The 24,230-nt window shown below is 44.6% G+C and overlaps 1 protein-coding gene across 1 annotated transcript; it reads right to left on the bottom strand.

Moving 5' to 3' along the window:
• Window positions 1–300: 300 nt before the first annotated feature.
• Window positions 301–24,168, bottom strand: TAP2 (transporter 2, ATP binding cassette subfamily B member). The gene is made up of 12 exons (XM_075258990.1): window positions 24,126–24,168; window positions 9,877–10,404; window positions 8,888–9,002; window positions 8,211–8,341; window positions 6,400–6,605; window positions 5,549–5,746; window positions 4,364–4,492; window positions 3,654–3,842; window positions 3,068–3,241; window positions 2,517–2,676; window positions 1,321–1,457; window positions 301–1,243 (listed from the first exon to the last, which is right to left on the bottom strand). The coding sequence occupies exons 2-12, from the start codon at window positions 10,382–10,384 to the stop codon at window positions 1,058–1,060; spliced, it is 2,133 nt and encodes a 710-aa protein (XP_075115091.1). The 5' UTR covers window positions 10,385–10,404; window positions 24,126–24,168; the 3' UTR covers window positions 301–1,057.
• Between the last annotated feature and the right edge of the window lie 62 nt (window positions 24,169–24,230).

Here is a 24,230-nt window from a genome sequence, read left to right as displayed (position 1 = left end):
GCAATTTTGCATTAAAGCATCATGTTTCTGCTTCCATTATACCTGTAGGGAAACTGCCAGAATTTCTATAGGTATAATGGACATGCTGCCAGTTTTGGAAATCACAGCTTTACCAGCACATGTTCTTCATGGTGGGATGGGATTCACTTTGCACTTTGTAAAACCACAGCGTTTCCGCCAGCTCTAGTGCGCCCCCTGCACAGCACAGTAAATGCACAGGGATATTTTGTATCTTTTATTATTAATCCTAAAGCGTCACAAACACCAAAGACGCCGTACACATGGAAAGGTTTTATATAATACAATAAGTAACATAAACCTACAGTGACTGTGTGATATAATACAGCAGACGGACCCTGGCCACAAGGGCTTACAATCTATAGCAATGTATCCTAGTGATAAATCAAGAAGGAAAAAGACAAGGAAAGAATCGAAACATTACAAGGCAACATGGGGCACATTTATTAATGGGGCCTCAAGACAAGCTATAAATACCTGATGACTGGCCCCCGGATGGATCATCTGTGCAGAGCCAGATCCGGCGGCCGTCCAGTACAAGATACAGGGCTGGAAGCAGAAGGCTCTGTCCACTGTATAGCGGCCGGGCGCCATCACTGCGGCTCAGCTCACACTGACAGCATTGGCAGCTAAGGTGAAGGTGTCCGGCTGCAAAACAATGGGGATGTTTGCTTTCGGTCCCATATTGTGTACAGGATGTGGATCTGTACAGGTGATCAGTCCAGGGGTCAGGCCTGGACACCCCCTTTAAGACCAGTGCATCTGTCATAGTAACGTCCGGTTCACACATTGTTATTGGTTTTTAGACTGGAGAGGAAGGAGCAAGCTGCAGATAACATATAGGACAGCCCTGGAGGTGATGGTATATATATATGGCCACTCACCACCAGGTGACTACACTATACTTAGATGTTCACCTGTCCTTAGTCCGTTGTGCAATCCTGTTCCCTATATACATCTATATAACATTGTGTATACTGGATGTAACATTGTGTATTTCCTCTCATATCTCGCTGTCCCCCGTATACACACACGTGTCTCAGTTTCCATTCTGCAGGAGTTTGCAGTAGGCCCCTTTCTTCTGTACAAGCTCCTCATGACTTCCACGTTCCACCACCCGACCTCCCTCCAGGACCAGAATCTGATCTGCAGTTTGCACAGTCCGGAGCCGGTGAGCGATGATCAGAAGAGCGAGACCTGGAATATTCTGGACAGACTGCTGGATCTGCGCAAGAGATAAAGACGTCAATATGGGAAGGTCAGCAAATACATCGCCCTGATATGAAGACTCCAGGAACGCACCTCGTGCTCGGTCTCAACATCCAAAAAACTTGAAGCTTCATCCAGAATAAGTAACTTGGGTTTCCGTGCAAGAGCCCGGGCCAGGGCGATGCGTTGTTTCTGGCTGGAACCAAGCTGAGCCCCACTGTTCCCGACATCTAGGAAACATATACATCAGCATTGTGCATTTTAAAAAGATGATAAGATAGACAGACAGACAGACAGATAGATGAATAGGAGATAGATAGATAGATAGATAGATAGATAGATAGATAGATAGATAGATAGATAGATAGATAGATAGATAGCACCTCCCAATGTGAACAGGTACAAGCTACCGTGGCAAAATACATAAAAACAAAAATCTAGCAGCCCTCTGACACGGCACAAAGGCGATAAGGAACAAAGAAAAACTATAAAAATACTATAAATATAGAAATACGTTAGAGGTTCTTCGTTGTACATATTTGATCAAACAGTAGGAAGCCCCTGTACCTGCCCCGACAAGGCGACCTCATGAAGGTAGGACCCTACACTAACACCTCTCCTGGACCCAAGTATGGCTCTGCAGTGTGAACACAGGGCAATAACATACCTCTCCCGGACCAGAATAAGTCTACAGTGTGAACACAAGGGAAGTAACACCCAGAGAACACTCACCTTACATGGCCTTGGGGAGACGGGTTCTCTGTTCCAAATAAATAGGCCTGTGCAATTGAATGGGAGTGCAAGCTTGCACCTGTTCACATTGGGAGGTGCTGTCTGAGTTTTCTTCTATGTATATAGTAAGAGGGGTGCGGTTCCCTTTAGTTGAACTTGCACTCCCATTCAATTGCACAGGCCTATTTATTTGGAACAGAGAACCCATTTCCCCAAGGCCATGTAAGGTGAGTGTTCTCTGGGTGTTACTTCCCTGGTGTTCACACTGTAGACTTATTCTGGTCCGGGAGAGGTATGTTATTGCCCTGTGTTCACACTGCAGAGCCATACTTGGGTGCAGGAGAGGTATTAGTGTAGGGTCCTACCTTCATGAGGTCGCCTTGTCGGTACAATGAAGAACCTCAAACTTATTTCTATATTTAGTTTATAGTATTTTTATAGTTTTTCTTTGTTCCTTATAGCCCTTGTGCTGTGTCAGAGTGCTGCTATGTTTTTCTGTTTTTAGATAGATAGATAGGCGATAAGATATAGATAGATGAGATCTAGACGTCTCTTACCTGTATCATAGCCCTTCTCCATATCCCTGATGAACTTTTCGGCCTTTGCTTGCTTTACTGCTGTTGCGATTTGTTCTTCGCTTTTCTCATGGAGTCCATAACTTATATTTTCTTTCACCGTCCCAGCAAACAGGACGGGCTCCTGAGCCACCAGGGCCACCTAAAGAGAAATTGTAGAGAACATTGTAAGGTCCCTCTTAAAGGCCTCATGACATCGGCGGCTCCTCCGTACAGGGATATCTTATATTATATACAGCTTGTACCTACAGTCCTATAAAAGAGAATGGCTGAGTGTGCATGTCCGTCATATACGCTGATAGATACCGGACGGATTTCTATCCATAGACTTCTATGGACTAAGCATATGTTATAAGCAGTGACTTCTGTATACATGTGGCTGGTAGGGGAAAGCGTCATTGACATCTTTTTACTAATGGGAGTCAATGGCGGTTGTATACGGTCGTATCCATCGAGGTATCAGATGTGCCTATACACACAATGTATCATGGATAGATGTAATACGGGATCTTCTCGCTTCCCCTATAGGTTACCTTAGTGTGCAGGTACTGGTGCTTATAGTCAGCGATCGCTCTTCCGTCTAGAAGGATTTCCCCGCTCTGCGGCTCGTAGAATCTCTCCAGAAGAGACACGCAGGTCGTCTTACCTCCTCCTGAAGGACCCACGAGAGCCGTGACCTTTCCAGAAGGAAGGTGGAAAGAGACGTCCTGTAGGTCATAAAACAGACGGAACAGAAACTAAGAAATCATTTACAGAGGGTTCCTTTAGTCTCTGACAGCCGGGCACCCATCACAGGGGTAACTGGCCCAAACCCATGCCATCTATATGCAATGGTGCAGGGTTAAAGGGGTTGCCCCACTATGGGCAATTATCCCCTATCCAATCAATACATATAACCAATGAAGGTGATGTCATGGACCTGTGAAGCAGAAGCGGCTGATCTGTGGGGGTGCTGGGTGTTGACCAGTCCATCAATATTGAACTCCCACAAAACCCCAATAAATTACCAGTAGTGGGAATGAGTCTGGGGTCTCTCCAGTGTAGACATCACGCGTGTCGCTGTGTACAGACTTCCTGCGCCTCTATAATAAGCCCTTGCCATAGTTCTAGACGTCTCACCTGTAAGGCAGGGACGTCCGGACGAGACGGGTAAGAAAATGTCACGTTCCTGAACTCAAAGCTGCCGCGTAAGTTGTCAGGGCTGAGAGATCCAGATGTGGAGACTTGCGGCTCCCGGTCCAGGTACTGAAACACTTTACTGGCGGCTCCTGCGGAGTGAGTGATCTCGCTGAGCATGTGAATTACGCCCTGGAAAAGAAGGGAGCAGAATGACGAGGTGACAAGACACATTACACATTTGGAAGGATTGGGCAGACTGAATTTTATTATGTCCTATCCTTTGTTCTGATGAGACCTTAGTTACTACCAGAGCTGTCTGCCAAAGAATATCTCTCCTCTGCCCATTGGGCATGTATGAGTATGACTCCACTGCATTCAGTTTTATAAGAGCGGACAATTCTCCAGACCCCATTATAGACAATAGGGTCCGGCAGTGTCCGTAGGTAACCAATGTCTTAGTGGTCGTTCAGGTCTCTCACCGGACACGAAAGAGGGATAGCCTAGCGCTAATGTGAACCCAGTGTAATCTGCACTGCAGTACCAACCCCCAACCAAACTGGGCAAAAATCTATAGAAATCAAAATCTCAATCCCAACATTTTCCATATATAGAGGATGTGTGTGTATATATATATATATATATATATATATATATATATATATATATATATATATATATATATATATATATATATATGTTCTGTTACTTACCATCACGTTGTCTCCAGTCTCCATCTGGTACAGTATAAAGGACACCATCTCCCCGGTGCTGATCTCACCCCTTTGAATTAATGTGTGGCCAAACCATAACATGAGGACCTGACCAAAGAGATTAATGACCTAAAGGAGAAAAAGAGGATGATGGAATAAAGGGGTATCCCCTTCCACTACAGTATTTTCTGACAAGTAGGTCAGCATCTAAATAGTTTAAAGAGGACCATTCGCCATCTCCACCAACTCCCTTTGCACTCTTCCATAGGTGATTCTCCACTGATTCTGGTGCTCTTACACAATTCTTTCCAGCACCCCACCATTCCTGAGCAATAAGTGCTGTCAGTTACATTATGCTAATCAGACTCTTTACTGTCAGGTGGGCGGCCCCCAAGCTTACTGCTACAGCTCAGGACCGCCCACCTGACAATAAGGAAGATATTTATAACATATTGGGTAGCTAAAATAAAGCACCAATTGCTCAGGAATGGCGGGAGCTACAGAAAAAATTCCAACTGTGTTGTGGATCAGTGGTGTGACATCTGGTGGAGGATGGAAAGAGTTGCAGCTGGTGGAAATGGTGAAATCTTGTCAGGAGAGTGGGGTTGTCACATAAACCATAGTAATTGTGCAAAATGAGTGCAAAATTGAAAAATAGAATAGTTTGCAGAAATATTGGGGCGTTCTGAGTCAGGTAAGGAATCGGGAGGAGCAACAGAAAGGAGAGACACACGGGAGTCAATAACTAAAGCTAGGTTCACACCTGTGTTGGTGTTATAGAGTCCACCTTAAATCAGTGGAGAGGAAAAGTCCTGCAAGTTTGACATTTCTCTCTGCCAGTTTCAGTATAAAACCAGTGGACGACCCAACGGATCCCATTATAGTCTATGGCGTCTGCGGGTAACCGCTTTTTAAGTGGACGGCCTCTCTGTCTTTTGGGGCCCCAGGCGAATCTGAACAATGAAGACCCAAATGCAAGTGTGAACCTAGTGTAAGATACATTATATCCGTATATCAGAGATTCATGTATCCAATAATAAGGATAGAAATATTGTAAACTTATACTCAGAGAGCCGCAGCAAAATCTGCAACACAAAAAGCTGCGATTCTACAATGCGGGGCCTCAGCATTTATGTACTGATCTAAATATCCATCCCTGTATCTGATAGACATGTTGGATCTTACCCTTATGGCTAGGAGATGCACGGCTCTGACCATGTCCCTCCTTGTCTGTAGTTCGTGCGTTTTCTTGAGAGCATCTTCATATCGCTGCACCTCCTCATCTTCAGCCGCAAAACTCTGCACAGTCTTGGCCGACTCCACAATTTCTTTTGCGATATCACTGGAGCTAGCGATGGAGTCCTGCACCTTCCTCACCAGGTCCTGGAGACATTATATCATTATTATTATGTATTCAAGTATATATAGTACTTTCACACCCCCAATCTTCCTCCTACTCTTACTGCCCTGAGATATCCAGGCTAAATTAGGTAACCAAATTGTCCACCTTCAAGCATCAGCCATGGATAATACTATCAAGTATTGGAAAAGTTCTACAACCCCTTCACTCCGGGAATGGGTTCCCAAAGTTGACCATATCTTCTGCTTGGCTCACTGGGATCCAAATTTGCCGAAATAGGGGACCCATGGTCATGGGCTCTTGGGTCTTTTCTGGCTCTGCCCCCCATCCAACTCACTTCAACGCTCCACGGTCCTCCAATACGAGATCCTTGTGCTCCTCAATTCCCCTTTAATATTGGCCGACCCTCCATCTACTCGATATAACATCCCTCTCCCTTCCATCCCTTCCCTCCCTCTCTCCTACCCTAAATTACACCCCCACCCTCTGTGAATGCGATATATATATATATATATATATATATATATTGGGGTATGTTAGACTCCCTTTCCCTGTGTATACCTATATGTATCCAGATATATACAATGTATCCAGATATACACAATGTATCCAGATATATACAATGTATCCAGATATACACAATGTATCCAGATATATACAATGTATCCAGACCTACCTGGTGATATTTATTGTACAGGCTTTGAGTAAACGATATAAAAGGGATGATGAGTCCGGTGAGGAGTGTGAGACGCCAGGACAGCGAGATCATGAAGGCGTAATGGCCGATGCATTTCACCAGCGTTCTTAGGGTGATGTTCACATTGCGAGCGATGGACTGGCTGACCACGGTCGTGTCACTTGTCAGTCGAGAGAGGAGGTCACCTGCAGGAGACACGAGACATCAATGGGATATGAATACACGAAACATAATTCTTTAACTCGACATGATGATGAGACTGAGGTTTAAGACTCCAGTGGCCTCTATAGAAGGAGTCTTATTTTCAGGCTTAGTGGTCAGAGTGAAAAATACAAAACTTCAGGATTTTCTTTTTTACCAAACAGCAATATAAAAATAGAAGAAAAAAAATTACCAAAAATTCTTACAAAATATTTAACACTAGGCTTTATTTATGACTCGCATTCCCTTTAAGGTAGTACAATTTATAGACTGTCTAGCGAGTTAGCGCTCTCTTCATGTGGAATCTATATCTACCGTTACATTTTTATATGTAGATTGTGAGCCCCATATAGGGATATATATATAGGGATCACAATGTCCGTTTTTTTTCCTATTATTATGTCTATTTGTAGAATGGGAGGAAATCCACGCAAACACAGGGAGAACATACAAACCCCTTGCAGATGTTGTTCCTGGTAGGATTTGATCCCAGGACTCCAGCGCTGCAAGGTTACAGTGCTAACCACTGAGCCACTGTGTTGCCCCCTATCTTTATATTTCTGCTACCTTATACCATATAACATTAAGGGGCTACCCCATCTAATCACCATTAGACTAAAACCCCAGAGGGGCTGAGCATGCTCTGCTAGGAATTCTGGACACAAATATGTTCACCCTTGCTCTAGAGCAGGGGTAGAGAACGTACGGCTCTCCAGCTGTTGCAAAACTACAACTCCCAGCATGCATATTTACTCTGCTGTTCTTGGAACTCCCATGGAAGTGAATGGAGCATGCTGGGAGTTGTAGTTTCACAGCAGCTGGAGAGCCAAAGGTTCCCTACCCCTGCTCTAGAGCCATCTTTTGAAGGGTAGCTTCCTATAGATCCGTACCTGTTCTTCAAGAGTCCGAGCCTAGCAGTACGCTGTATCACACCGAAGAGAAATAATAACCCCAAAACAGCCGTCTGCAGGATTTCCCTTCCTTTTGGAGGAGATATTCTGGTTTGGCTTTACTCCAGGTCATATCACTTGGCTTCTTGAAGGTCCGGCGCTGATTTATGGAGAGCTACTTTCCAAAGGATGGCACTAGCAGAACAGTTTTCTTTTAAGGAAAACTTAATTACATATTCTTTCCCAAAATTCCACATAAACCTCACCACTGCTTATAGACTCTGCACACTTAAAAAAGGTGTCCTGCAGAGCTACTCTCCTGAAAGAAACCTAGCACCCCTCCTGACCCATGTCTAGGACCTCTCATCTAGCCAAGCGATACCCTGCTTTGCCCCGATGAGGAGCAACAACCCTGAAACACGTCTGCAGATTTTTTTTTTCCTTTTGGAGGAGATATTCTGGTTTGGTTTTCATCCCAGGCCAGGTCACTAGGCTTCCTGAAAGCCAGGCATTAATCTATAGGGAGTTGCATTCTAAAAGGTGGTTCTAGAGGAACAGTTTCCCTTTTCTATCAAGGAAAGAAAGTCACAGGAAAACACTCAAATCAGATATTTTAGATATCGGCTATTCCCTATCTATCATTGTGTCTGTCACTACACAGGGTAAGATTCTAGGTAGATAAAGAGAATAGGACTATACCTGTCTTAGTGGTTTCAAAGAATGCGATATCCTGTTTCACAAGAGCACGAAAGAGAAAGATCCGTAACCGTCGGGTGAGACGAGAAAAACAGAAGATAAAGAAACCTCCTCGGCAGCCTGCGGAGAAAGAGCTGGACACAGAGATGAATGTCAGTATGGAGAAGAATTCATTCACCATTGACCAAGGGGCAGAGTAGACTCAGGACCCCCAGATAAGCTGTATAAGAAGCACATGAGCTGCTCTAGTTACATTGTGTTAGTACTGCTTCATCTGCAACTGGTTACTTGTATCATTTACATTATTCAGCAGATACAAAGTAGCTGGCATGTGGCTGAAAACTGTGCCCACCTGTGGTCATACCGGAGACTGACATGCTATATAGACTGATGGGTATTTCTGTAAATAACTCATAAAACTGCACAAACATTCACAAAACTGCACCAAACTATGGTACTGTCACGTTGGCACCATACGTGGCACAGATTGGGGGGCATTACATATAAGAAGCGAGTGGGTAACACTGTATTGTGCAGGCAAGTGTTTCAGACTCTATGTGGCCCTCAGAAGGTCGGAGACGCACATTGTGACCGCCACTGATCGGAACGCTACATGACATACATGGCAATAATGATGGAACGCTTCTACTCCAGTATTGGTCTAACCCCGATGACTTTACCTGGTTATGGAGAAGAAAGCCATGAAGAATATCGCCGCCAGGAACTCGGTTTCCTTGTAATTGTTGGAGAGAATATCAATAACCCGGCCCATGTAATAAGGAATCGACATTTCAACTAAAGACAAAAAGGGAGTGCAGGAGGTCATGGTATACAGGTATATACAGGTATCCTCACCTAAAGCTTTTACTTAAAGGGATTGTCCAGGAATGTATTTTTAATAGTCTAATCTTAGGATAGGCCAAAAATGTCCGTACACTCAGAAGCAAACAGGTGGCGCCTGCACAGATCAGCTGTTCAGGGCCACTTTTGAGGCCCATACTATGCACAGCAGGGAGGAAGCCATTGACTCAAGCCCCTGTATAGAGGCGGGTTGTCAGCTCAGATCCCACTGAAGTCAATGGTAGGAAGCCAGGAAAAGTGATCAGTGCGGGGTCCAGGTGTTGGACCTACACCGATCAGACACTGATGGCCTGTCCTCTAACTAGCTTATCAGTATAGAAAAAGCTGTTGAGGCCAGAAAACCCCTTTAATTATTTTACATTTGGAAACCAATGATATACTTTGTGTTGTTGAACAGAAGTAAGAAGTTATTCTTCTATTGGTATTTGTTTTTGAATATGTGGAATAAGTAACATATTAACTTTATTCTATGGTTCCAACATGTGATATGCGTGTGAAGACTGGTGTTAATAATGCCAGTCTTCATTAATCTGCTCTATTGTGCCTTAAAATTCCAAGACATTGTCGAGGGACCGCCATGGGGTCTTTGTTCGCCCTTCAAATCCCACATAAATGTCTGGAAGGGGTATGTGTCTGATTTCCAAATTCTATATTTCAGTTTTGTCATTGGAGCAGTGACAGAGCCATCACCCGATGGACTGCGTCCGGTTTTTGTTTTTATCTCAGATGTGTACAGTCTGAACACTGTCTATATCATCCATTTCAACATCACCAAAGAATTTACCGAACAGCCCAAGAGTGAACTTACGTGTCAGCGCCAGAGTCAGGAACGTAAAGGCCAAGCACAGCGGCAGCCAGTCGTCTTTCGAATATTTTATGAGCCTGATAAAATTTTTCTTGTCCTGTTTATTTCTTTCTCCGTTTCCAGCTGAGATCTGTTTTGGCGATAGAACAAGTGAAGCCAGATCCCAAAGCAGACAGGACAATGTTGGCGGCAGATGGTAGAGGAGGGAGCAGACGAAACCTGAGAGTAATTCTGGAGCCTGAGAGCTAAGGGAGAACCTCAAGGTCTGGTGCAGAGGAGGGACGAGGCACAAGGTGAGGACATAGAGGCGGCCAGAAGGGATCCACTGAGGACGGGGCAGGTTATTGGCCACCAGTAAGAGGATCGGAGCTTTACTGAGATACACCAGCCATACCGAGCCCAGATAGTAGGCCGGATAATGTTTGTAGATCAGACCGGATGTGACCCAACTCAGAGAGGAGTCCAGCAAGAAGATCAGAACGGGAAAACATAAGGAAACCGTTTTCGACATTGGTGACGTCTCTGGAAATCCTGAAAAATAAAATGAAAATTAAATATGAAATTTCAATAGAGAGACAATGTTGGTGATGGGAAAATCTGTACAAGGCTCTGGAATATGTTGCAGCCACTGTATATACCTAATGGTATTTGTAATGGAAACCAGACCTGTGGGGTCGGAGTCAGAGTCCAGAGGTTAGAGTCGGGGGGCAGTTATAGGGGAGTCAGAATTGGACAAATGTTACTGGCTCGGCTTCAAAATTAAATGATTATTATATATTACACTCACTGGCCACTTTATTAGGTACACCTGTCCAACTGCTCGTTAACACTTAATTTCTAATCAGCCAATCACATGGCGGCAACTCAGTGCATTTAGGCATGTAGACATGGTCAAGACAATCTCCTGCAGTTCAAACCGAGCATCAGTATGGGGAAGAAAGGTGATTTGAGTGCCTTTGAACGTGGCATGGTTGTTGGTGCCAGAAGGGCTGGTCTGAGTATTTCAGAAACTGCTGATCTACTGGGATTTTCACGCACAACCATCTCTAGGGTTTACAGAGAATGGTCCGAAAAAGAAAAAACATCCAGTGAGCGGCAGTTCTGTGGGCGGAAATGCGTTGTTGATGCCAGAGGTCAGAGGAGAATGGCCAGACTGGTTCGAGCTGATAGAAAGGCAACAGTGACTCAAATAGCCACCTGTTACAACAAGGTAGCCAGAAGAGCATCTCTGAACGCCGCACAGTACGTCGAACTTTGAGGCTACAGATGGGCTACAGCAGCAGAAGACCACACCGGGTGCCACTCCTTTCAGCTAAGAACAGGAAACTGAGGCTACAATTTGCACAAGCTCATCGAAATTGGACAATTGAAGATTGGAAAAACGTTGCCTGGTCTGATGAGTCTCGATTTCTGCTGCGACATTCGGATGGTAGGGTCAGAATTTGGCGTCAACAACATGAAAGCATGGATCCATCCTGCCTTGTATCGGTAACGGTTCAGGCTGGTGGTGGTGGTGTCATGGTGTGGGGAATATTTTCTTGGCACTCTTTGGGCCCCTTGGTACCAATTGAGCATCGTTGCAACGCCAAAGCCTACCTGAGTATTGTTGCTGACCATGTCCATCCCTTTATGACCACAATGTACCCAACATCTGATGGCTACTTTCATCAGGATAATGCAATGCCATGTCATAAAGCTGGAATCATCTCAGACTGGTTTCTTGAACATGACAATGAGTTCACTGTACTCCAATGGCCTCCACAGTCACCAGATCTCAATCCAATAGAGGAGCATCTTTGGGATGTGGTGGAACGGGAGATTCGCATCATGGATGTGCAGCCGACAAATCTGCGGCAACTGTGTGATGCCATCATGTCAATATGGACCAAAATCTCTGAGGAATGCTTCCAGCACCTTGTTGTATCTATGCCACGAAGAATTGAGGCAGTTCTGAAGGCAAAAGGGGGTCCAACCCGTTACTAGCATGGTGTACCTAATAAAGTGGCCGGTGAGTGTATATTCTAGAATTATTCAAATTATGGAATATTTAGATTTACAGTTTGTTACATTTTTATTTTCATAGGAATTCTATCACAGGATATTTTTGGTCTCCAAACTCCACAGGCTGATCCAGCCATCTTATAATAAGATCTAGAACATGTTGTATGTGCTTTAATAAATGTAACATACCAAAAAGAAAAAACTGAAAAAAATGAAGCTCATTTACTGCAGCAGATGCAACTTTTACAAAAACATCCTTGTCCTTTGTTTCAAAAATCACATAGCTGGCAGGCGTCGGGCATAATAATACAATCGGCCATTTTAGGAGATGATATAAATATCTCCCCTGGATAAAATGGCCGCATGTTGTATCTAGAAAATGAAAGTAATGTGAGAGACAACGCTGGCCGGCCGCCAGTATCAGTCATGGTTGAATCATCGGCATCAACAGCTGAACTCAAAACGCGTGAGACAGGATGTTAGAGGATGAGATCAGTGGCCATATAAAATATTCTAACACCCTATAATGTCCAGGACCATTAAAGACAAAATAATACAAGGAACACTCCAAAAATAAGTACCCCCTCCCCCTCTTCTCCATCCAGTCCTACTCTACTGGACAGTCTCATGGCCAGGGTCTGCCCTGGACCCCATGTACACCATGCTCAGGACACATCTTACTACCTGGTTTAATGTTTTTTGGGATTATTTTTCATAGGGAACTACTTTATAAGCCGAACATAACTGCAAGACGTTAAAGACCAAAGAGAGTCAATTATTTAACCCAAAATGTGATCTTCTTTTACAGAACCACAATGGAGAAGATTTATCAAGCCTGGTGTTTTACATGCCAGTCTTGATCCAGTGGGTGCTCCATTCATTAAGATACATATCCCAATAAAGAGAACCTTTCACCACCCCCAACAAGTCCAGCTCTTTGCATCATTTAATAGTCGCTGCTTCACTGATTCTGGCACAGTTGGAATTGTTTCCATTGTCCCCATCATTCCTGAGCAATCTGTGTGCTATTACATTTGGTGCCTGATATGCTATTTAGGCTCTGCACTGTCAGGTGGGCGGAGTCAGGCAGGAACAGAAAAGGAGTGTTATTCTCAGCTCCGACATTGGCTGCCTCTCATTGGAGCTCTGAATCACGCCCCCTGCCTGACACCGCCCACCTGAGAGTACAGAGCTAAAATAGAACATAAGGCACCAAAACTCACTGCGCTTGTTACTCAGGAATGGTGGGAGCTAGAGAGAAAATTCCAACAGTGCTGGAATCAGTGGAAAGGCGACCATTATCAATTGCTACGACCTCCAAGTTTTAGGGGGGGGGGGGTTGTTGTTTTTTTTGCATCTTCACTGTTTTTAACAAGGTTCTTGCAGTGTTTTTGCAGTGAAAAACATTGTTAAAAATGCAACAGTGTGGAAGGTTATTCAGTACTAGCTGGTACCCGCGACTTGGTCTGCGGTGATTGTAGCAGTGGGTATATACAGGCGCGGGTAAGGTTTTCGTACTGTGTATAAGGTCTGGGATATGAAATGTAACTTTGTATCTTGTTTTTGCTATAATTCAGAGAATACGTGAGACTTTTGTGTTGAAGTTACTTTGTATTTGAGCTTCTATATATACACGGTGTTGTGAGAAACTTTACATAGTATCTTAACTGCCGTTTTTTCACTGTTTTGATTCTGATAAAAATTTGAATAAAAAGTGATCAAAGCAATAACATTTCCTGAAAATGGTAGAACTACAAAGTACACCCGGTCCCGCAAAAAAAGACGCCCTATACATCCCCGTACACGCATGTATAAAAAAGTTACGTCTGTCGGAATATGGCGACTTTTCAAAAAAAATTTTTTTTAACAGTTTTGGATTTGTTTTTAAGGGGTCAAAATGTAAATAAAACCATATAAATTTGGTATCCCCGGAATCGTAACGAAACACAGAATACAAGGGACATGTCATTTTGGTTGCACAGTGAACGCCGTAAAACCAAAGCCCGTAAGAAAGTTGCAGAAATGCATTTTTTCTTGAAATCCACCCCATTTTGAATTTTTTCCCTGCTTCCCAGTACATTATATAGAATAAATAATGGTGGCATCAGGAAGAAAAATTTGTCCCGCAAAAATTAAGACCTCATATGGCTCTGGGAGCGGAGAAATAAAAAAGTTATGGGGTTTAGAAGGAGGGGAGTCAAAAACGAAAAACGAAAATCAAAAAATGCCATCGGCGGGAAAGGGTTAACTTCAAATACTTCTGTCCCAAAGTCACTATGTAAAGTTTCTCACAACACCGTATATATAGCGGCTCTAATACAAAGTAACTGCAACACAAAAGTCTCACGTATTCTCTGAATTACAGAAAAAACAAGATACAAACTTACATCTCATATCCCAGACCTTATACACAGTACGAAAACCTTACCCGCGCCTGTATATACCCACTGCTACAATCACCGCAGACAAGTCGCGGGTACCAGCTATTCACCAATAAAGTGGAAATCCCCGCTCAGAAAATAGTTCCTTTCTTTACTCTAGTGTAACAGAAAGTCAATACTAAGGTTTGGGTCACACCTCATGTACCGTCATAGGAACAGAAGAACTGTAAGAAAGCCGGAGACGGCCTAGATACATGACGAACACCAGGCGGTCCCATTCACTAGAAAAGGGTCCAAAGGGTTTGCGTTATTGTGTCCATGATATGAATGCAGCGCGCTTATCCGTGATCTTTGATGGAACCGATGCCAGAGACAGGACCGCTAACAGAGATTTCCCATCTGTACTGGAAATCCTAAAAAAATCACACTGCGCTATATCGTGGACACAATGGTAGAAACCTGTTGGGCCGACAATAAAAGTAACCTAATCTTTCACAACACACCAAACACATCATAAACATCACAATGCGGATCTGTCCACGTTCTCCTAAAAGGGGATTTACGAAAACCAGAAAAAATTTCCCCAAAGGTTAGAAATACCATAAAATAACAAAAGAGCCTTTAGCCGACCCATTAACCCCCGACATCATTGCTTCAGGGGTCTGTCAGGTCCTCGCCAATGTTTTTGCAGTGGTGACGTGCCGTATCCCCAAACAGAAGAAATGTTATAATATTTTAATAATACAGATTGTTATGGACACAAAGATAACAATTACGTTTATTTTTGGCTATTTTTATATAAAAATTTGATTATTTTTTTTTATTTCTTTTTTATTAATATTTTTGAAGGGTTAACATGCTTTTGTTAATGAAAAAGTTTCCAATCGCCCAAACAGAATGGAACCGGCTAGATCTCTTTTACAATATACTGCGGTACAATACTTCTATACTGCAGTATATTGTACTTTTCATCAAGTGCCTATTGATCCCTGCCTTTGGTTGGGCCTAATAAGCCTCCGTACACAGCAGCCTAGACAACAATAATAACACACATTTATTTAAAAATAAAAATTCCAATCCCACAAAAGATCACTTGATCTCTTGTACACAGTGGCGTAACTAGGAATGGTGGGGCCCCGTGGCGAACGTTCACATACCCCCCCCCCCCCCCCCGGACACCAAAGATCTCAACCGACCCCCTCCTCTGCATTCCTGCACACTCTATTATGTCCCATAGTGGTCCCTGCACACAGTATTATGTCCCATAGTGGCCCCTGCACACAGTATTATGTCCCATAGTGGCCCCAGAACATAGTATTATGTCCCATAGTGGCCCCTGCACACAGTATTATATCCCATAGTGGCCCCTGCACACAGTATTATGCCCCATAGTGGCCCCTGCACACAGTATTATGTCCCATAGTGGCCCCAGAACATAGTATTATATCCCATAGTGGCCCCTGCACACAGTATTATGCCCCATAGTGGCCCCTGCACACAGTATTATCCCCCATAGTGGCCCCTGCACACAGTATTATGCCCCATACTGGCCCCTGTACACAGTATTATGTCCCATAGTGGCCCCTGCACACAGTATTATGTCCCATAGTGGCCCCTGCACACAGTATTATCCCCCATAGTGGCCCCTGCACACAGTATTATGCCCCATAGTGGCCCCTGCACACAGTATTATGTCCCATAGTGACCCCTGCACACAGTATTATGCCCCATAGTGGCCCCTGCACACAGTATTATCCCCCATAGTGGCCCCTGCACACAGTATTATGCCCCATACTGGCCCCTGCACACAGTATTATGTCCCATAGTGGCCCCTGCACACAGTATTATCCCCCATAGTGGCCCCTGCACACAGTATTATCCCCCATAGTGGCCCCTGCACACAGTATTATGCCCCATACTGGCCCCTGCACACAGTATTATGTCCCATAGTGGCCCCTGCACACAGTATTATGTCCCATAGTGGCCCCTGCACACAGTATTATGTCCCATAGTGGCCCCTGCACACAGTATTATGTCCCATAGTGACCCCTGCACACAGTATTATGTCCCATAGTGGCCCCTGCACACAGTATTATCCCCCATAGTGGCCCCTGCACACAGTATTATGTCCCCATAGTGGCCCCTGCATACAGTATTATCCCCCATAGTGGCCCCTGCACACAGTATTATGCCCCATAGTGGCCCCTGCACACAGTGTTATCCCCCATAGTGGCCCCTGCACACAGTATTATGTCCCATAGTGGCCCCTGCACACAGTATTATGTCCCATAGTCGCCCCTGCACACAGTATTATCCCCCATAGTGGCCCCTGCATACAGTATTATCCCCCATAGTGGCCCCTGCACACAGTATTATGCCCCATACTGGCCCCTGCACACAGTATTATGCCCCATACTGGCCCCTGAACACAGTATTATGTCCCATAGTGGCCCCTGCACACAGTGTTATCCCCCATAGTGGCCCCTGCACACAGTATTATGTCCCATAGTGGCCCCAGAACACAGTATTATGTCCCATAGTGGCCCCTGCACACAGTATTATGTCCCATAGTGGCCCCTGCACACAGTATTATGTCCCATAGTGGCCCCAGCACACAGTATTATGTCCCATAGTGGCCCCTGCACACAGTATTATGTCCCATAGTGACCCCTGCACACAGTATTGTGTCCCATAGTGGCCCCTGCACACAGTATTATCCCCCATAGTGGCCCCTGCACACAGTATTATGTCCCCATAGTGGCCCCTGCACACAGTATTATCCCCCATAGTGGCCCCTGCACACAGTATTATGCCCCATACTGGCCCCTGCACACAGTATTATGTCCCATAGTGGCCCCTGCACACAGTATTATGTCCCATAGTGGCCCCTGCACACAGTATTATGTCCCATAGTGGCCCCTGCACACAGTATTATGTCCCATAGTGGCCCCTGCACACAGTATTATGTCCCATAGTGGCCCCTGCACACAGTATTATGTCCCATAGTAGCCCCTGCACACAGTATTATGTCCCATAGTGGCCCCTGCACACAGTATTATGTCCCATAGTGGCCCCTGCACACAGTATTATGTCCCATAGTGGCCCCTGCACACAGTATTATGCCCCATACTGGCCCCTGCACACAGTATTATGTCCCATAGTGGCCCCTGCACACAGTATTATGTCCCATAGTGGCCCCTGCACACAGTATTATGTCCCATAGTAGCCCCTGCACACAGTATTATGTCCCATAGTGGCCCCTGCACACAGTATTATGTCCCATAGTAGCCCCTGCACACAGTATTATGTCCCATAGTGACCCTGCACACAGTATTATGTCCCATAGTGGCCCCTGCACACAGTATTATGTCCCATAGTGGCCCCTGCACACAATATTATACCTCATAGTGGCCCCTGCACACAGTATTATGTCCCATAGTGGCCCCTGCACACAGTATTATGTCCCATAGTGACCCCTGCACACAGTATTATACCTCATAGTGGCCCCTGCACACAGTATTATGTCCCATAGTGGCCCCTGCACACAGTATTATGCCCCATAGTGGCCCCTGCACACAGTATTATGCCCCATAGTGGCCCCTGCACACAGTATTATGCCCCATAGTGGCCCCTGCACACAGTATTATGCCCCATAGTGGCCCCTGCACACAGTATTATGCCCCATAGTGGCCCCAGCACACAGTATTATGTCCCATAGTGGCCCCTGCACACAATATTATACCTCATAGTGGCCCCTGCACACAGTATTATGTCCCATAGTGGCCCCTGCACACAGTATTATGTCCCATAGTGACCCCTGCACACAGTATTATACCTCATAGTGGCCCCTGCACACAGTATTATCCCCCATAGTGGCCCCTGCACACAGTATTATACCCCATAGTGGCCCTGCACACAGTATTATGTCCCATAGTGACCCCTGCACACAGTATTATACCTCATAGTGGCCCCTGCACACAGTATTATCCCCCATAGTGGCCCCTGCACACAGTATTATGTCCCATAGTGGCCCCTGCACACAGTATTATGTCCCATAGTGGCCCCTGCACACAGTATTATGCCCCATAGTGGCCCCTGCACACAGTATTATGTCCCATAGTGACCCCTGCACACAGTATTATGCGCCATAGTGACCCCTTCACACAGTATTATGTCCCATAGTGGCCTCTGCACACAGAATTATATCCCATAGTGGCCCCTGCACACAGTATTATGTCCCATAATGGCCCCTGCACACAGTATTATGTCCCATAGTGGCCCCTGCACACAGTATTATCCCCCATAGTGGCCCCTGCACACAGTATTATCCCCCATAGTGGCCCCTGCACACAGTATTATGTCCCATAGTGGCCCCTGCACACAGTATTATCCCCCATAGTGGCCCCTGCACACAGTATTATGCCCCATAGTGACCCCTGCACACAGTATTATGTCCCATAGTGACCCCCTACACACAGTATTATCCCCCATAGTGGCCCCTGCACACAGTATTATCCCCCATAGTGACCCCTGCACACAGTATTATGTCCCATAGTGACCCCCTACACACAGTATTATCCCCCATAGTGGCCCCTGCACACAGTATTATGTCCCATAGTGACCCCCTACACACAGTATTATGCCCCATAGTGACCCCTGCACACAGTATTATCCCCCATAGTGGCCCCTGCACACAGTATTATGTCCCATAGTGGCCCCTGCACACGGTATTATACCCCATAGTGGCCCCTGCACACAGTATTATCCCCCATACTGGCCCCTGCACACAGTATTATGTCCCATAGTGACCCCTGCACACAGTATTATGTCCCATAGTGGCCCCTGCACACAGTATTATGCCCCATAGTGGCCCCTGCACACAGTATTATGCCCCATAGTGGCCCCTGCACACAGTATTATGCCCCATAGTGGCCCCAGCACACAGTATTATGTCCCATAGTGGCCCCTGCACACAATATTATACCTCATAGTGGCCCCTGCACACAGTATTATGTCCCATAGTGGCCCCTGCACACAGTATTATGTCCCATAGTGACCCCTGCACACAGTATTATACCTCATAGTGGCCCCTGCACACAGTATTATCCCCCATAGTGGCCCCTGCACACAGTATTATGCCCCATAGTGGCCCCTGCACACAGTATTATGCCCCATAGTGGCCCCTGCACACAGTATTATGCCCCATAGTGGCCTCTGCACACAGAATTATATCCCATAGTGGCCCCTGCACACAGTATTATGTCCCATAGTGGCCCCTGCACACAGTATTATGTCCCATAATGGCCCCTGCACACAGTATTATGTCCCATAATGGCCCCTGCACACAGTATTATGTCCCATAGTGGCCCCTGCACACAGTATTATCCCCCATAGTGGCCCCTGCACACAGTATTATCCCCCATAGTGGCCCCTGCACACAGTATTATGTCCCATAGTGGCCCCTGCACACAGTATTATCCCCCATAGTGGCCCCTGCACACAGTATTATGCCCCATAGTGACCCCTGCACACAGTATTATGTCCCATAGTGACCCCCTACACACAGTATTATCCCCCATAGTGGCCCCTGCACACAGTATTATCCCCCATAGTGACCCCTGCACACAGTATTATGTCCCATAGTGACCCCCTACACACAGTATTATCCCCCATAGTGGCCCCTGCACACAGTATTATGTCCCACAGTGACCCCCTACACACAGCATTATGCCCCATAGTGACCCCTGCACACAGTATTATCCCCCATAGTGGCCCCTGCACACAGTATTATGCCCCATAGTGACCCCTGCACACAGTATTATGCCCCATAGTGTCCCCTGCACACAGTATTATGTCCCACTAGCTGGTACCCGCAACTTGGTCTGCGGTGATTGTAGCAGTGGGTATATACAGGCGCGGGTAAGGTTTTCGTACTGTGTATAAGGTCTGGGATATGAAATGTAACTTTGTATCTTGTTTTTTCTGTAATTCTGAGAATACGTGAAACTTTAGTGTTGAATGTAATTTGTATTTCAGCTGCTATACAGTGTTGGTATAAACTGTACATAGTGTCTTTGGGACAGAGGTATTTGAAGTTAATATACCTCGATATACGACATTGTATGATTTGTTATTTTCTGCCAGTAGTGTGTTGACATGTTTCGATATTCTGACAGCAGTCACTTTTTTATTTGTCTGTGTCGGGGGATGCCTTTTTTTTGCGGGGCCAGGTGTAGTGTTTAGTTGTTGCATTTTCGGGAAATGCTATTGGTTTGATCACTTTTGATTGATATTTGTATGATAATGAAAATAGTGAAAAAACAGCGGTTTTGGACTTTTCAGTATGTTTGCCGCTACGTCGTTAAGCGTCCAGGCAAAATATTTGTATAGCTTTGTAGAGCGGGCGATTTGGGACACAGGGATACCTAACTTGTATGTGTTTCACAGTATTTAACTACTTTTATATGTGTTCTAGGGAAAGTGGGGGGTATGTGAATTTGTAATACTTTTTATTTTTTATTTTATTTTTTTTCCTTTTTTTTTCTTTTTGTTTTTGCATTTATTAGACCGCCTAGGGGTATTGACATGGGTGGGCGGTGTCGCGGATTGTCAGAGCGGTGGAGGTCAGCAAACATGGCTGCTCCGGAGCGTTAAAGAGCGCCTCCTGGAGTATCGTTAAGGTGAGGGGCAAAGTGGTAAAGTATATGTATATGTGATTGTGTGGGGTGAGGGGCGAGGCTGTAGAGGGCAATAGGAATTTTGTGGCTTGCTATGGTCCAAAGTGTGTGAGATTGCAGAGATGGTGATGTGAGTTTGGGGTTTGTGGGGGTCCTGGCACAAACGTATGTGCGTTATTGTGACGAAAAGTAGCCTATTGCTACATGTACATGTATACAGGGAGGACATATAAATGTATACAGGGGGACATATAAATGTATACAGAGGGGACATATAAATGTATACAGGGGGGACATATAAATGTATACAGGGGGGACATATAAATGTATACAGGGGGGACATATAAATGTATACAGGGAGGACATATAAATGTATACAGGGAGGACATATAAATGTATACAGGGAGGACATATAAATGTATACAGGGAGGACATATAAATGTATACAGGGGGGACATATAAATGTATACAGGGAGGACATATAAATGTATACAGGGAGGGCATGTACATGTATACAGGGAGGACATATAAATGTATACAGGGAGGACATATAAATGTATACAGGGAGGACATATAAATGTATACAGGGAGGACATGTACATGTATACAGGGAGGACATATAAATGTATACACGGAGGACATATAAATGTATACAGGGAGGACATATAAATGTATACAGAGAGGACATATAAATGTATACAGGGGGGACATATTAATGTATACAGGGAGGACATATAAATGTATACAGGGGGACATATAAATGTATACAGAGGGGACATGTACATGTATACAGGGAGGACATATAAATGTATACAGGGGGACATATAAATGTATACAGAGGGGACATATAAATGTATACAGGGGGGACATATTAATGTATACAGGGAGGACATATACATGTATACAGGGGGGACATATAAATGTATACAGGGAGGACATGTACATGTATACAGGGAGGACATATAAATGTATACAGGGAGGACATGTACATGTATACAGGGAGGACATATAAATGTATACAGGGGGGACATATAAATGTAAACAGGGAGGACATGTACATGTATACAGGGAGGACATATAAATGTATACAGGGAGGGCATATAAATGTATACAGGGGGGACATATAAATGTATACAGGGAGGACATATAAATGTATACAGGGGGACATGTACATGTATACAGGGAGGACATATAAATGTATACAGGGAGGACATGTACATGTATACAGGGAGGACATATAAATGTATACAGGGAGGACATATAAATGTATACAAGGAGGACATGTACATGTATACAGGGAGGACATATAAATGTATACAGGGGGACATATAAATGTATACAGAGGGGACATATAAATGTATACAGGGGGGACATATTAATGTATACAGGGAGGACATATACATGTATACAGGGAGGACATATAAATGTATACAGGGAGGACATATAAATGTATACAGGGGGTACATATAAATGTATACAGGGAGGACATGTACATGTATACAGGGAGGACATATAAATGTAAACAGGGAGGACATGTACATGTATACAGGGAGGACATATAAATGTATACAGGGAGGGCATATAAATGTATACAGGGGGGACATATAAATGTATACAGGGAGGACATATAAATGTATACAGGGGGACATGTACATGTATACAGGGAGGACATATAAATGTATACAGGGAGGACATGTACATGTATACAGGGAGGACATATAAATGTATACAGGGAGGACATATAAATGTATACAGGGGGGACATATAAATGTATACAGGGAGGACATGTACATGTATACAGAGGGGACATATAAATGTATACAGGGGGGACATATAAATGTATACAGGGGGGACATATAAATGTATACAGGGGGACATATAAATGTATACAGGGGGGACATATAAATGTATACAGGGGGGACATATAAATGTATACAGGGGGGACATATAAATGTATACAGGGGGGACATATAAATGTATACAGGGGGGACATGTACATGTATACAGGGAGGACATATAAATGTATACAGGGGGGACATATAAATGTATACAGGGGGGACATATAAATGTATACAGGGAGGACATGTACATGTATACAGGGGGGACATATAAATGTATACAGGGGGGACATATAAATGTATACAGGGGGGACATATAAATGTATACAGGGGGGGACATATAAATGTATACAGGGGGGACATATAAATGTATACAGGGGGGACATGTACATGTATACAGGGGGGACATATAAATGTATACAGGGGGGACATATAAATGTATACAGGGGGGACATATAAATGTATACAGGGGGGACATATAAATGTATACAGGGAGGACATGTACATGTATACAGGGGGGACATATAAATGTATACAGGGGGGACATATAAATGTATACAGGGGGGACATATAAATGTATACAGGGGGGACATATAAATGTATACAGGGGGGACATATAAATGTATACAGGGGGGACATGTACATGTATACAGGGGGGACATATAAATGTATACAGGGGGGACATATAAATGTATACAGGGGGGACATATAAATGTATACAGGGGGGACATATAAATGTATACAGGGGGGACATATAAATGTATACAGGGGGGACATATAAATGTATACAGGGGGGACATGTACATGTATACAGGGAGGACATATAAATGTATACAGGGGGGACATATAAATGTATACAGGGGGGACATATAAATGTATACAGGGAGGACATGTACATGTATACAGGGGGGACATATAAATGTATACAGGGGGGACATATAAATGTATACAGGGGGGACATATAAATGTATACAGGGGGGGACATATAAATGTATACAGGGGGGACATATAAATGTATACAGGGGGGACATGTACATGTATACAGGGGGGACATATAAATGTATACAGGGGGGACATATAAATGTATACAGGGGGGACATATAAATGTATACAGGGGGGACATATAAATGTATACAGGGGGGACATATAAATGTATACAGGGGGGACATATAAATGTATACAGGGGGGACATGTACATGTATACAGGGAGGACATATAAATGTATACAGGGGGGACATGTACATGTATACAGGGGGGACATATAAATGTATACAGGGAGGACATATAAATGTATACAGGGAGGACATGACAGAAGATGTAGTAGAGAATAAGGAGGCCGAGAAGAGAGAACTTACCGGAGAGGAACCAACTGTAACGGAGCCGCCGGATCTCTGGTCCTGTTCAGTAATGTGTGGAGATGGGGCGGGCTGCGGTTCTGGTGCGGCTCCTCCTGCGCAGAA

The sequence above is a fragment of the Leptodactylus fuscus genome, chromosome 11 (genome assembly GCF_031893055.1).
Source record: "Leptodactylus fuscus isolate aLepFus1 chromosome 11, aLepFus1.hap2, whole genome shotgun sequence".
Lineage (NCBI taxonomy): Eukaryota > Metazoa > Chordata > Amphibia > Anura > Leptodactylidae > Leptodactylus > Leptodactylus fuscus.
This window is presented reverse-complemented; position numbering and strand designations above follow the sequence as displayed.

Coding starts and splice junctions, on each gene's coding strand:
- TAP2 (XM_075258990.1), bottom strand. CDS start 10,384: ATGTCGAAAACGGTTTCCTTATGTTTTCCCGTTCTGATCTTCTTGCTG. Junction 5,747..6,399: donor TGTACAATAAATATCACCAG/GTAGGTCTGGAT, acceptor TAATGTCTCCAG/GACCTGGTGAGGAAGGTGCA. Junction 1,458..2,516: donor GGAGAAGGGCTATGATACAG/GTAAGAGACGTC, acceptor TATGTTTCCTAG/ATGTCGGGAACAGTGGGGCT.